General features: G+C 43.8%; 1 protein-coding gene across 4 annotated transcripts in view; it reads left to right on the top strand.

Annotated features, from left to right (window-relative positions):
- The window catches only part of hivep1 (HIVEP zinc finger 1), a 49,669-nt gene extending 38,180 nt beyond the window's left edge, over positions 1-11,489 (top strand). For all 4 annotated transcript variants that reach the window (XM_057354171.1, XM_057354173.1, XM_057354172.1 and 1 more), the window contains 6 exons: positions 191-5,817; positions 5,964-6,082; positions 6,170-6,345; positions 7,242-7,343; positions 8,134-8,669; positions 8,933-11,489. In XM_057354171.1, coding sequence (XP_057210154.1) covers positions 191-5,817; positions 5,964-6,082; positions 6,170-6,345; positions 7,242-7,343; positions 8,134-8,669; positions 8,933-10,054 — 7,682 coding nt within the window. In that variant the 3' untranslated portion in view covers positions 10,055-11,489. The remainder of the gene's footprint in view (positions 1-190; positions 5,818-5,963; positions 6,083-6,169; positions 6,346-7,241; positions 7,344-8,133; positions 8,670-8,932) is intronic.
- The last annotated feature ends 522 nt before the right edge of the window (positions 11,490-12,011 follow it).

Below are 12,011 nucleotides of genomic sequence, written 5' to 3'. Positions count from 1 at the left end.
GAAAGGCATCTAGTTACTTAACCTTGAATGTTTGGGATTTGCTTTATAATTTGTAATTAAACACATTAAAGATATGCCAATAACATATATTGTCAATAAGAAATTAATTCAATTCATCAAAAGATAAAGTACATGAAATAATAATATTGAATGTAGTTTGGATTGTTCATAACTTATTTTTTTCGTACAGACCTTAATGAAAATGGTGGCAGAAATTCTGAAGGAATCAAAGGATTAAAGAGGAAAAAAGTTGTTGTGCAAAACCAGCTAAAGAAAATACCCAAGTCTCCTGTCAAGAAGCAATCCCAGGCCAAGAAGTCTGTTTCTCCTTTATCAAAGGAAGCCACAACCTCTTCTTCCTTCACCAGAAGTCCACCACACAGTTTGATTGAGCCTCAAGATCCTGAAGATGCTCTGCAAGCGGCATCAGTAGCTGGAGCAGTAAAAGTGGAGTATTCCACCTCAGAGCCCCAGGCTCTCAGCCACAAGGATCCTTCTGAAAGACCTGTACTCAACTTATCTCCCTCTCACACAAGTGCCCCGCTCGAAGTACTGCTCAAAGCTATGGAGCCAGATTTCAACACATTGACAGAAAGGAAGAACAGCAATCCAATAGGACATCTTGGAAAATCAGTTTCCATTCCGGTTACTTATTCAGACTATGCCGTGGCAATGCCCACTGTCAATTTTAACATCCAGTCACAACCCACATTTATGCCACATTTCAGTGCAGCAAAACAGTTCTACAGCAGTATGGCATCTACAGGACAACGCTCAACACACCAGTATGTCAACGTGTCGGGAAACCATCAGCAAGAAAGACCAGGATTCCAGAAAAGCTACAGTGTGGGTCCTTCACTTACCTTGAGCCATGCACCAGTTCCTTCTGGTTCCGGTGGTTTACCTCAGAGCCAGCCACCTGTTGTACAAACATGCCAGTCTCTGTCTGCCACAGTCCCCAGCTCGATTCAAGTCCCAGTCATGCCAGGGGTCAACCCTGTTCAGATGACAACTGTTGTAAACTTTGGCATGAGTCAAGTATCTGATAATTTGGCTAAAGAGCAAAAATCGAAGAAGCAAGGGAAGTACGTCTGCGAATACTGCAATAGAGCCTGCGCTAAACCAAGTGTGCTCCTTAAACACATACGGTCCCACACAGGAGAAAGACCATACCCATGTGTGACATGTGGGTTTTCATTTAAGACAAAGAGCAACCTGTACAAGCACAAAAAGTCTCACGCACATGCAATCAAACTAGGTCTTGTAAAAGACTCTGGAAGCGGATCCCTCTCCCAAGAGTCAGAAAAAGGACTCGTTACACATTCTGATGCGGAAGAAAGCGGAGACAGTGATGAGGAGGGCAGTGCAGCTGATTTAGACCCGGATTCTTCGCAGGGTAGCTTAGTTGCTTTATCTGAGAGCAGTTTGCAGAGTGCATGTATAATACCAGGCAGCCATGGAGAGATGGAGAATACAGTTGTGTTTGAAACTCTGAAACCATTGGTCTCTCAGAGAGGGTGTGAGCCAAAAGTCACTGCTGCTCTACCAAAAGTGGTTGTCCACCCTGTTAACGTTTCACCTTTGCGTGCAGACAGCCCAAGAGTTACAGATTCTGCACCTGAACATGCCACTGCCCAGAGGCAAAGGGATTTCCAGTCCGCAAACCTAAGGTCCAATGTAATGGTCCTATCCTCACTGAAAGAAGTGGACTGCACAAGTCCTCTACAGGACTCAGTTAGTGAGGATGAAGATCAGCATTGTAAATCACCTCTGGGAGGCAGCCATGCCCAGCTACAGAGGCAACAAGCAACTGATTATTCTCAGCAACCACAAGGCAAGTGCCTACTAAGTCCTCGGAGTCTTGGAAGCACTGACTCTGGCTACTTTTCACGTTCTGAGAGTGCAGACCAAGCTATGAGTCCTCCAAGCCCTTTTGTCAAGATCACCCCACCAGCAGAAACTGACATAACAAAAAACCCACAAGCTCCTCATTCCCCAGTTGTGGCAACTGTCATGCATGTAGCACCAATTGAGAAGCCTCAGGTTTTATCAGGACAAATGCGCCCTCCGTTGGAAACCAAAGCATTGTCACTTGAGGAACGCATCTCAAAACTAATCTCGGACAATGAGGCTGTTGTGGATGACAAGCAATTAGATAGTGTCAAACCTAGACGGACTTCTCTTTCTCGAAGGGGTAGCATAGATTCGCCTAAATCTTACATATTCAAAGACTCTTTTCAGTTTGATTTAAAACCACCAGTGAGAAGATCTAGTTCCAACTCGGACATACCAAAATCTCCTTTTACACCCACAGATAAATCTAAGCCAGTATTTCTTCTTTCTGTACCATCTCAGTATCCAGCTATGGACTGTTTACCAATTACAAGAAGTAATTCAATGCCTACAACACCTGGCCAGTCAGCTCTTTTTCCCAATGTAACACCTCAGCCTCATCCACTAAGGATCTGTCATTCATTTGATGAAAAGATTAGCTCACTAAACGATGATGTATTCTCTTCAGCTCCTCATACTCCCAATCATACTCGTACTTTAGTCAGGCAGATAGCAGTTGAGGATTCATCCACAAATGATGGCCACGTGCTTATATCTGTTCAATCCATGGATGACAGCTATCATGGACCAAGTATTACGCAAGAGCTGCGAAGTAAGTCCTTTGAACATGCAACTGAAAGAAACCGAAAGCCCCAGCAAAGTAAAGGGACAATGTACGAATGTGAAACCTGCCGTAACCGTTACAGAAAGCTGGAAAACTTTGAAAATCACAAGAAGTTTTATTGTTCTGAACTGCATGGTCCCAAGAACAAGCCTATGCAAACGAGAGAGGTTGAGCCGGACGTGTTCGGACGGGGCGTTCAGCAACCAATGTTAAACAGAAATGCAGTTATAACTGGCGTTGTCGAGCAACCAGTTATGGTCAGAAAGAGAAGGAAAATTAAAAGTGTCGGAGACGATGATGACCAGTCTCCAACTGAGACCACACCTCCATGTTCAAGAAGTTTTGATTCATGCCAAATGTCCACAGGTTCACTAGGCAGATCTTATTCACACCCAACCCAGGCTATAAATAACCCTACCATTTTAGGTCAAATACAAACCATTGGAAGAGTTGCTGAACCACAGGAGTCAAGACTATCTCCAATACGTGAGGCCCAGATCAGCACACCAAATAAAGAAAGAGGAGATCTCCAGAGACAAGGAAGTGGAACTTCAGTTATTCGACATACAAACTCCCTCAGCCGACCAAATTCTTTTGAAACATCAGAGTCCATTGATAGATCATCTCCTGTCGATTCTGGTGAAAGGGAAGTAAAAAGCTCTACAAATTGCCATACAGAGGCTTCAGTAAGTCCATCTACACAAAGTTACCATGACAGAATGTCAACACCCAAATGTGCCAGCCAAGCAAGTGAGCATCATGGTAGGCAAACCTTTCCCATTGCTGGTGAAAGTTCCACACCTGTACAACAATTGCGACTTGTACGGCAGAACAACATACAAGTCCCTGAAATTCTAGTAACAGAGGAACCAGACAGAGATCATGAAAGTCACCCTGTAGAATCAACAGAGAAACCTGTAGAAACTTTCAACTGGCCTCAGAGGAGTGAGAGCTTGTCCAAATTGCCAACAGAAAAACTCCCCCCAAAGAAGAAGCGCATAAGACTTGCCCAAATGGAACAATCTTCTGGCGAGTCTAGCTTTGAGTCAAGTCTCTCTCGTAGCCTTAGTAGAGACAGTAGCTTGTCAAGGTGCTCAAGTATTTCAGCCTCTTTTGACAGAGATGATCCACCAAGGTCTGACAGCCCGTCCAGGGCTGAAAGTGTTGGGAAGCCACCAGAAGCTCAAGGGCTCCCTGTAGCAAACAACACTCTTGGAGTGCCAGGCATGATGAGACGAGCTACCTCAGAGCAGATCAGCTGCACTCAGTCATCAGTGGAAATATCTTGTGATTACCGTAGCAAATCATTTGACTGCAGCATGTCACCTTACAGATCTTTGTCACCACTGCCGACTTTCATGCTAAAAACTGCACATAGTCCCCCAACTACCCAGGTCCCTCTCATTGAAAGAAGAAGGGGGCCTTTGGTACGTCAGATGTCTTTGAAAATTGCTCCAGACCCTCAACTGACAGTAAAACAAACAGTCTCCATTCAAAGAGGGCCCTTCACAAATGAATCTTCTCGCTCCCAATCTAGACCAGTATGTGGGAACACATCTACACTTGTTCAGCCCTTTGTTCTGCATTCTGGAGAGGCACCAAAACAGAAATATGAGAAAACGGTTCAAAGCATCAACCTTGGAAGCCAAACCCAACAACCCCAAGTTTATGGCCTTCCACATCCATGGCATCAGACGTCAAGGGTTGCGGCGTGCCAGGTGCAACCTCTGGTCCATATGGTACCTGGTCGAACAGACATTCAAAAGAGCTCTGATGACAAAAATAATAATAGCTTTGTACCTAAATATCAGCTGAATTGCCGGGTGCAGAAAATAGGCCAAACGTATTCCTTAGCAGGTTTGCAAGGCAAACAGATTACTTTGCCAGTGATTACAATACCAATTTCTAATGAAATTAAAGTCTCACAGTCAAATGATGGAATACAAAACGTCTATGTAGCGCAACCAGGTTATCAGGCTGTTCTGCCAGTTGGTATTCAAGGTGATCCTGCCTCTCGAACAACCACAGTAGCTTCATCTGTACCACAGATCCTAATCACACACGAGCACACGCTAGCACCTGCTTCTGTGGCTTCTAAGGTGAACTTTCCTACCGTGCATGTTGTGAACAGTGATTCAGTGACTAGAACAGACATCCAAACTTGCAGACAAGCGGGATCTGTCGCTATCCAGATGAAGAACAACATCAAAACCACTGAACTGAAACAGACAACTGAGCAAAGCATCTTATCTCTTGGTTCCCTACATTGTACTCAAAAGCTGGCATCAGCAAATCTATGCCCGCAGGAGGCCACTGCCTCAAGCAAGCGAATGCTCTCCCCCGCCAACAGCCTGGACATTGCTATGGAAAAGACACAGAAGCGGGCTAAAGATGAGCATGGAGCTGCATGTCTCACTGACGGTAGATCTTTAAATTACCTGAACTCAAAGATGTCTGAAATTACCAGACAGAGGAAATTAATGCTGGTCAGACAGGTCTGCACCACAGAACCTGTGGATAGCCCAATAGAGACCGATGCACCAGAACAACTGCCAGAGACTTCAGAAGCAGAAAAGACATCAGGCCCTCAAACAGCAACACCAGAGGTCAATGAACAGGAGATTATAAGCAGAACACCTACCACAACAGCGCAGGCTATTCAATGTTCTGCTTCACGTTCTTCACCTGGAGCTCAAAACTACACCGTGCCAGAGAATTCGTCTTTGAAGCCACAAGAAAAAGCTCAGGAGCAGCGCTGGTCTCCATCGAAATCTCCTCTGAGGCCTCCAACGTTTCATGGACAAGTAAAGTTAGCTTCTTCTGTGTCCGTTGTCAACACAAGAGACAGTCATCGTCTGTCTTTCCCCAGTCTGAAAACAGCCACAACCTTCACCTGGTGTTTTCTAATGAAAAGAAAACCTCTCCACATTCAGCAGACTGACCAGAAGATATCTGCCTATTCTGCCTGGGCGGTAAACCCCAACAATCCCAATCCATTGGGCCTTCCCACGAAAGTGGTAATGTCCTTGTTTGACTCCAAACAGACATCTAAGAAAATAAACTACACCCAAGCCAAAACAACAACTTTGAAGTCTGACATCTTGACCTACTCTGGAAAGTTAAAAGACATCTTGCCAAAAGTAAGCATTTAAAAACATCTGATGCCGCTTTAACAATTAACCAGATATTTAGCTAGATTATTTGCAATTTCACATTATTAATGCATTTGCTATAGTGCATACCTGATTAACTTACTGTATTTGTATTATTTTTGGTTTTAATCCAGCAACGATCCGTGCCAAATGACAATAGTAGAAAAATGAAACCAGAGACGCAACCAACTAATGATTCAGATCGAGACTCTTCCAAATCTGAACCTCAACGAGTGAAGATCTTTGATGGAGGGTTAGTAATTCTTTACAATATTCTTTATAATGGCCTCTTCCAAGACGAAATGGTGTCTTGATGTGTTATTTTGTGGTATATTTTCAGTTACAAATCGAACGAGGATTACGTGTATGTCAGGGGGCGTGGAAGAGGAAAATACATCTGTGAGGAATGTGGAATCCGTTGCAAGAAACCAAGCATGCTGCGGAAACACATTCGGACCCATTCTGACATCCGTCCATTTCACTGCACGCAATGCAACTTCTCCTTTAAGACTAAGGGTGGGTTCATTTTTTCCATTGACTGTTATGACTAAGCTACATTTGAAAGATTTTAAAAATGCAAGTTTGGTCTTATTCGAGTATATGAATAAGCTATTTATGAAAAATGAACTTAGGTTATGTAAATCGTCTTTTTTACCTCAGTGATTAAAGGAATACTGCCCAACAAATGCAAAATAATAATAATGCAAATAATCGACCCAATGACTGAAATTAGGTCTTTCACACCATGTGACAGGTGGGTTTGGCTAAAATTGTTTGAAAAAAATGACACTAAAACAAATGATTGGAACTGATTTTTGACTATTATTGGGCATAAAACAAAAAAATTGCTATTTACTTACCCCTTATGTCATTCCAAACCAGTATGACAGTAGAAATTTTAATGGCCCAGGTAAAATTTCATATTTAAAATTTATATGTTATTATTTTCTCTTAAAAGATTTATGAATTAGGAAGAAGGCATGATACATACCCACCTCGTCTATTGTACGTCTGTGGTGCCTTTGCTTTCAGTTTGGGTGAACTGTTCTTAATTTTTCTTTTTTTTTCTTTATTTTAAGTGAAATGTATTATCGTTTTAAAATAGCTAGGAAATTCAGATAATTTCCAACCATCAATTTCTCCGTACAAATTTTTTCTTACCTGCTTTTTTTGAAGAATGTGCCTGTTAAAAAGAGCCAGTATGATTCATTGCAGTTGAACTTCCCACGCTGTGCTGCAGAATAGCACACAGTGTCAGACCAGCCCACGTTCCTTTAAGAACTTCTTTATCAGTTACTCACCCATTACATAGAACCAGTGCCCGGGAACATAGCACGCTTATGTAAACCACTCCCGTGCCCAGCGTCCGCCTCCCACCTGAGTGACCTCTCTGTTCTTCCTCATCCACACAGGGAACCTTACCAAACACATGAAGTCCAAAGCCCACAGTAAGAAGTGCATGGAGATGGGTGTTGCGGTTGGAATTATAGAAGATCAGGACACCGAAGACTTGGGTATGTTTCTGAGATAAATATAAAGCATTAATAACAAATTCTTTTATCAAAATTGAAGGCGACCCACACTTCACTCCAGAAGATTTCTGTTCATGCCATTATCTTTCTTTTAACAACCAAACTAACCAGACCATTAATGGTTTTTGCTAATATTAGTGCTATCTGTTAAACGTTTATTGTCCCTGCTTGAATTCTTTTGAAATGATGATCAATAGCAACGCCACAGTCTAATTAGAGATTCTAAATGCTGTCTTTTTCCTTGTTAACTCTTGGTGCATGTGGGCGGCATACACAGTGTTTACTGCGAGGAAATTGCAGTATCTAATTTTAGTGATAAAGAGATGGAGAGAAAGAGAGAGAGAGAGAGAGAGAGAGAGGGGGGGAATAGGAGAAGCTGTGAGCTTTCTCTGGTCTCAATTACTGAGAGCATATTTGTTTTCCTCTCACACACTTCCACACAAGCTGTCAAGTGCAAGCTGTACTCGTGGTCCGAGGTGTAAATGTCTTCCCTATATAGTGTGGGGGATGTTTTAAGTCAGAGAATCATTCATTTTTTGCTACGTATCAGCAGAAAGCAGAAAGTTGTTCATTAAGACAATTGCTAACTAACATTATCTGTAGGATGGACTGCAATGTCTACTGTATGCCATATGAAGTGTTTGTTTTCTGTCAGTGTTTTTTACAGCGTTTTCTGTCCGTTCTTTACAAAGTCATATCTATAGAGATTTTTGTAGTATGCCACACCATAAGATGTACAAGTTTTGTTCATGAAGTTGTTATTTGTCCACAGGTGATAGAGGAAGAGCAGGAAGTGCTGACAGACAGGACTCAGACGGTGATGACTCTGACGGCCCGGATGATGAAGATAATGACGGGGAGGAAGAAGATGAGGAGGACAGCCAGGCGGAGTCGGGCCTTTCTGCAACCCCATCCGTTTCTGCAAGTCCACAGCATTTTCCTGCTAACCAAGCCGACATAGCTCCCAGCTCTCTACTGGCCCAGATGTCTATCAGCCTGAACCCAACCCCTGCTCCCCAACCTCCAGCTTCAGACTCCCAGACTTCAGACACGGAGTCTGTGGCTATGACGAGTCCTGTGTCACTGGTCAGACAGATGTCAATCTCTGCGTCTTGTTCCAGCCCCGGCCCTAGTCTGACGTCTTTCTCTTCCCACCCCGTCCCTGCCTCTGAGACCCACGCTTCCGACACCGACTCCGTGCACATGATGAGCCCGTTGTCGCCTTGCAGGCAGATGTCCATCGACTACCCTGATTTTGACGTTCCCCCTAGTCCCCCAGTGCCAGGCAAGGGCACCAAATTCGCCCAGGTGAGACCTGTGTCCTCGCTGTCATTGTCTTTCCCGTCGTGCATCCCTTCCTCTCTACATGTACATCTCACTCCATACCAGTATCCAACCCCATATGCATTCCAATGCCTTGAGTCTCGCATGCCTGGCACGTCAGCAAAGCTGCTTTGAATGCATGAAAAGGTGAATTGAATGTTTTCCAAACATAAGGTCTGCTATTTGAAGCTTTGTTCATGTCGCTTGGCTGTGTTGAACCAAGTAATCATATCATTGTTCTTTAACAGGATGGAGTTGCCAGCACCTCATCCCAGCCTGCAAGCGAGTGCAACGCCAATGTTGACCGTGGTACTCAGACCTCCTCTGATCCTCTTCAGGGACCCATGCACTTTCCAAACACAGGTCTGATCCACGAGCCCAGAGTTGGTGCCACTACTCACCTCTTTAGCCACCTGCCTTTGCACTCCCAGCAGCCCCCACGTTACCCCTACAGCATGGTACCTGTAGGTGGCATTCAGCTCGTTCCTGCCGGTTTGGCAGCTTACTCCACATTTGTACCCATTCAAGCCGGGCCAGTCCAGCTAACCATCCCCGCCCTCAGCGTCATCCACAGGCAGTCCAGCAGCCCTCTTCCAGCCCCCAACACCTCTCCCCGGCCCGAGGGTTCCCCGAGCCAGCCGTTGGTAGTTCAGGAGCCAGTTAACAGCGTCTTGCCTTGTTTCCCTCTGGGACAAGTCACAGGGCTCCAGACGCTCGGTTCTCCCCAGACTACCCTGCACCCTGTGGGTTTAGAGACCTTGAGTGTGGTGGGTCTGGCCAACTCCACCCAGCTGGTTCCTCAACCGCTAAATGCCACCCTGGGCGTGCAGGTGTTGGCAGCCAGCCCCGCCCCTCAGATCAGCACAGCTTCTCCGGCACAGATCCCTAGCCTGCATATCCTCAACATTGCCCTGCCAGCCCTCATACCGTCCCTCAGCCCCCTCTCAGCTTTAAGCCCACTTCCAGCAACCCAGGACAAGCCACATAGCCCTGAGGGTGTAGCATCTGCACCTCCACCAGCACGGGTCGCAGAATCACCACCAGCACCTATGCCCTCAGCCAGTCCTCCAACAGCCAGTCCACGAGAACCCCTCACAAATGTGAAGCCCTCCACAGATGAAAAGCAGGTTTCTCCGAGCAGCCCCAGCAGTGGATCTGTAGACACGGGGTATGCAGAGAACACTATAGCCATGGTGAAAAAAACACTGCACGCTCATTCACCCCCCTCATCCACTAATGAGAGAAGCTCGGATCTTCCTCAGAAGGCAACAGCAGGCGGGGCTAGCCAAGCGATACCTAGACAACCAGTGACTATTGATGATAACGAAGCCTCCAGTGATGATGAGGACAGACTTGTCATAGCTACCTGAGAGTCCCAATAAAAACTCTTTTCCTTCTGTCTATGAATCTGTCTTATCTCTCTCTTCTCCCTCCCTTTTGTAAAACTTTGTCACTTTGTAAAACTGAAACACTTAAAGAGGTTTGCAGCTCTGGCAACCTTCTAAAAAAGCACATTTTCTGACAGTCATATTCTACGTGCAATCATAAACAATGACCTATTATGTTATTTTGTACTTTTTTTGTCAGCACCAGACCGTTTTCTTTTCTTTTTTTTGTACATGTTGTATAGACAATTGTGCCTTTTGGAGTTTCTTGTTTAGAAACCTGTACATAATATCTTATAAACCTAGTAGTCGCCTATTATGTTAGATGAACTGAAGGTAAAGAATGGAGTAAATACTGTTTTTAGTTCAAAAAGCATTTTATGTCTATCATAAATTTATGGGGAAATAAATGTTGCATTGATGTACAGTATATGAACATTTCTATGGCTTTTGGGGGGAAGTGTTCCTGTGCACAGATGTTGTGGTCAAGTATTTATTATATTCCACCTGGTGCCCATTTTGAACTCCATAAGTCCGTAGGTATGAGTAAAATGGTGGCTTTACATTTGCTGTATATCTATACTATCGAGAGTATCAGTAAAACCTTGTTTACAAGTGCACAAACGCCTCTGAGTCTCCTTGATTTTTTTCTCATAGTTGTTTTTCTAAGCAGTGTAATTAGCTGTTGGATGTAGTCTTTTTCTCTTTTAATCAGGGCTTACTCTCAGGACACTCAAAGACACAAGAATTATTCAACAGCTCACACCAGTAATGAGGGTCTTGGAGAGGCCAGCAAACAGCGTCACCAATCAGCTCCTTTACGAGGTTTTATTGACTTCGACTTCGTCCTCGTCTCAAGAGGTTCCGAGCAAAAGCTCTCATTACAGACCAAAAGTGACTCATTCAGTCGACAGTATTTGCATCCCTACGCAGTCCCTATGCGACTGTAACTAAACGTCGCCGCCTATCGGACGGGTCGCGCCACTGCCGCTGTGCGGCGCGCATCATTCGGGGAGGTAGGGGAGGAGGATGTTGCTTGGTTACCCATCCCACGGAATATCATGAGAGTGGGTGAGAATGTCTGAAAACAGCTCTAAACATTTCGTCCAAACGCTGTATATGTTGTGGAAGAAGACCATTAGATATAAGTTCTGCGTAATGGACTGTTTTGATGCTGAAACGCTTATCTTATTTTGATGAAGTCATTTCAAAAAACTTGTTAAGCCAAGTTGATTGTTCTTAAAAATGTAAGGCAGCTTTTTTTACAGTGTGCAGAGTAAAAGCATATGTATGGGAAAGCTTGATTCCGCCAGTGTAAGAAAAAATAAAAACGGTAGTTGCGACTTTATTTCACAATTGCGAGTTTAGTTTATTTCTCAGAATTGTGTATTTATTTCTTATAATTGCGACTTTATTTCTTAAAACTTGACTTAATTTCTCAGATTTCTGACTTTATATCTCAGAATTTCGACTTTATATGTCAGATTTCTGACTTTATATCTCAGAATTTCGACTTTATATGTCAGATTTCTGACTTTATATCTCAGAATTGCGAATTTATTTCTCTTAGTTTGGAGTTTACACCTCACATTTCATGTTTTTCTGTCACATTTGATGGCGCGCCTGACGCAGTCCTTGGACGTGATGTGTTGCGTCGGTTAGTTAATTAATTAATTAACTAGCCCTACCTGCTTGTCGTCAACAGAGCTGTGGGTTACATCTTGCAGCAACGAGGTATTATTACAATGATTTGAATTTTATTAAAAACCGTCTTGTAACAAATAAAATGTGACTAGATCCAACCAAGTAGCTTGAGTTTGTTAACTTGTATCAGTATAGCTGATAAAGGGCCAGCCTTACGCCGTTGATCTTGTTGCTCTTATCAAGAGATTAATTGATGCTTTGTCAGTACAATCTACTACATAGATTGATTCAAATTCAA

Source organism: Triplophysa rosa, linkage group LG16, assembly GCF_024868665.1.
Source record: "Triplophysa rosa linkage group LG16, Trosa_1v2, whole genome shotgun sequence".
Lineage (NCBI taxonomy): Eukaryota > Metazoa > Chordata > Actinopteri > Cypriniformes > Nemacheilidae > Triplophysa > Triplophysa rosa.
Note: the sequence above shows the minus strand (reverse complement) of the source record. Positions and strands in the feature narration are given on the sequence as shown.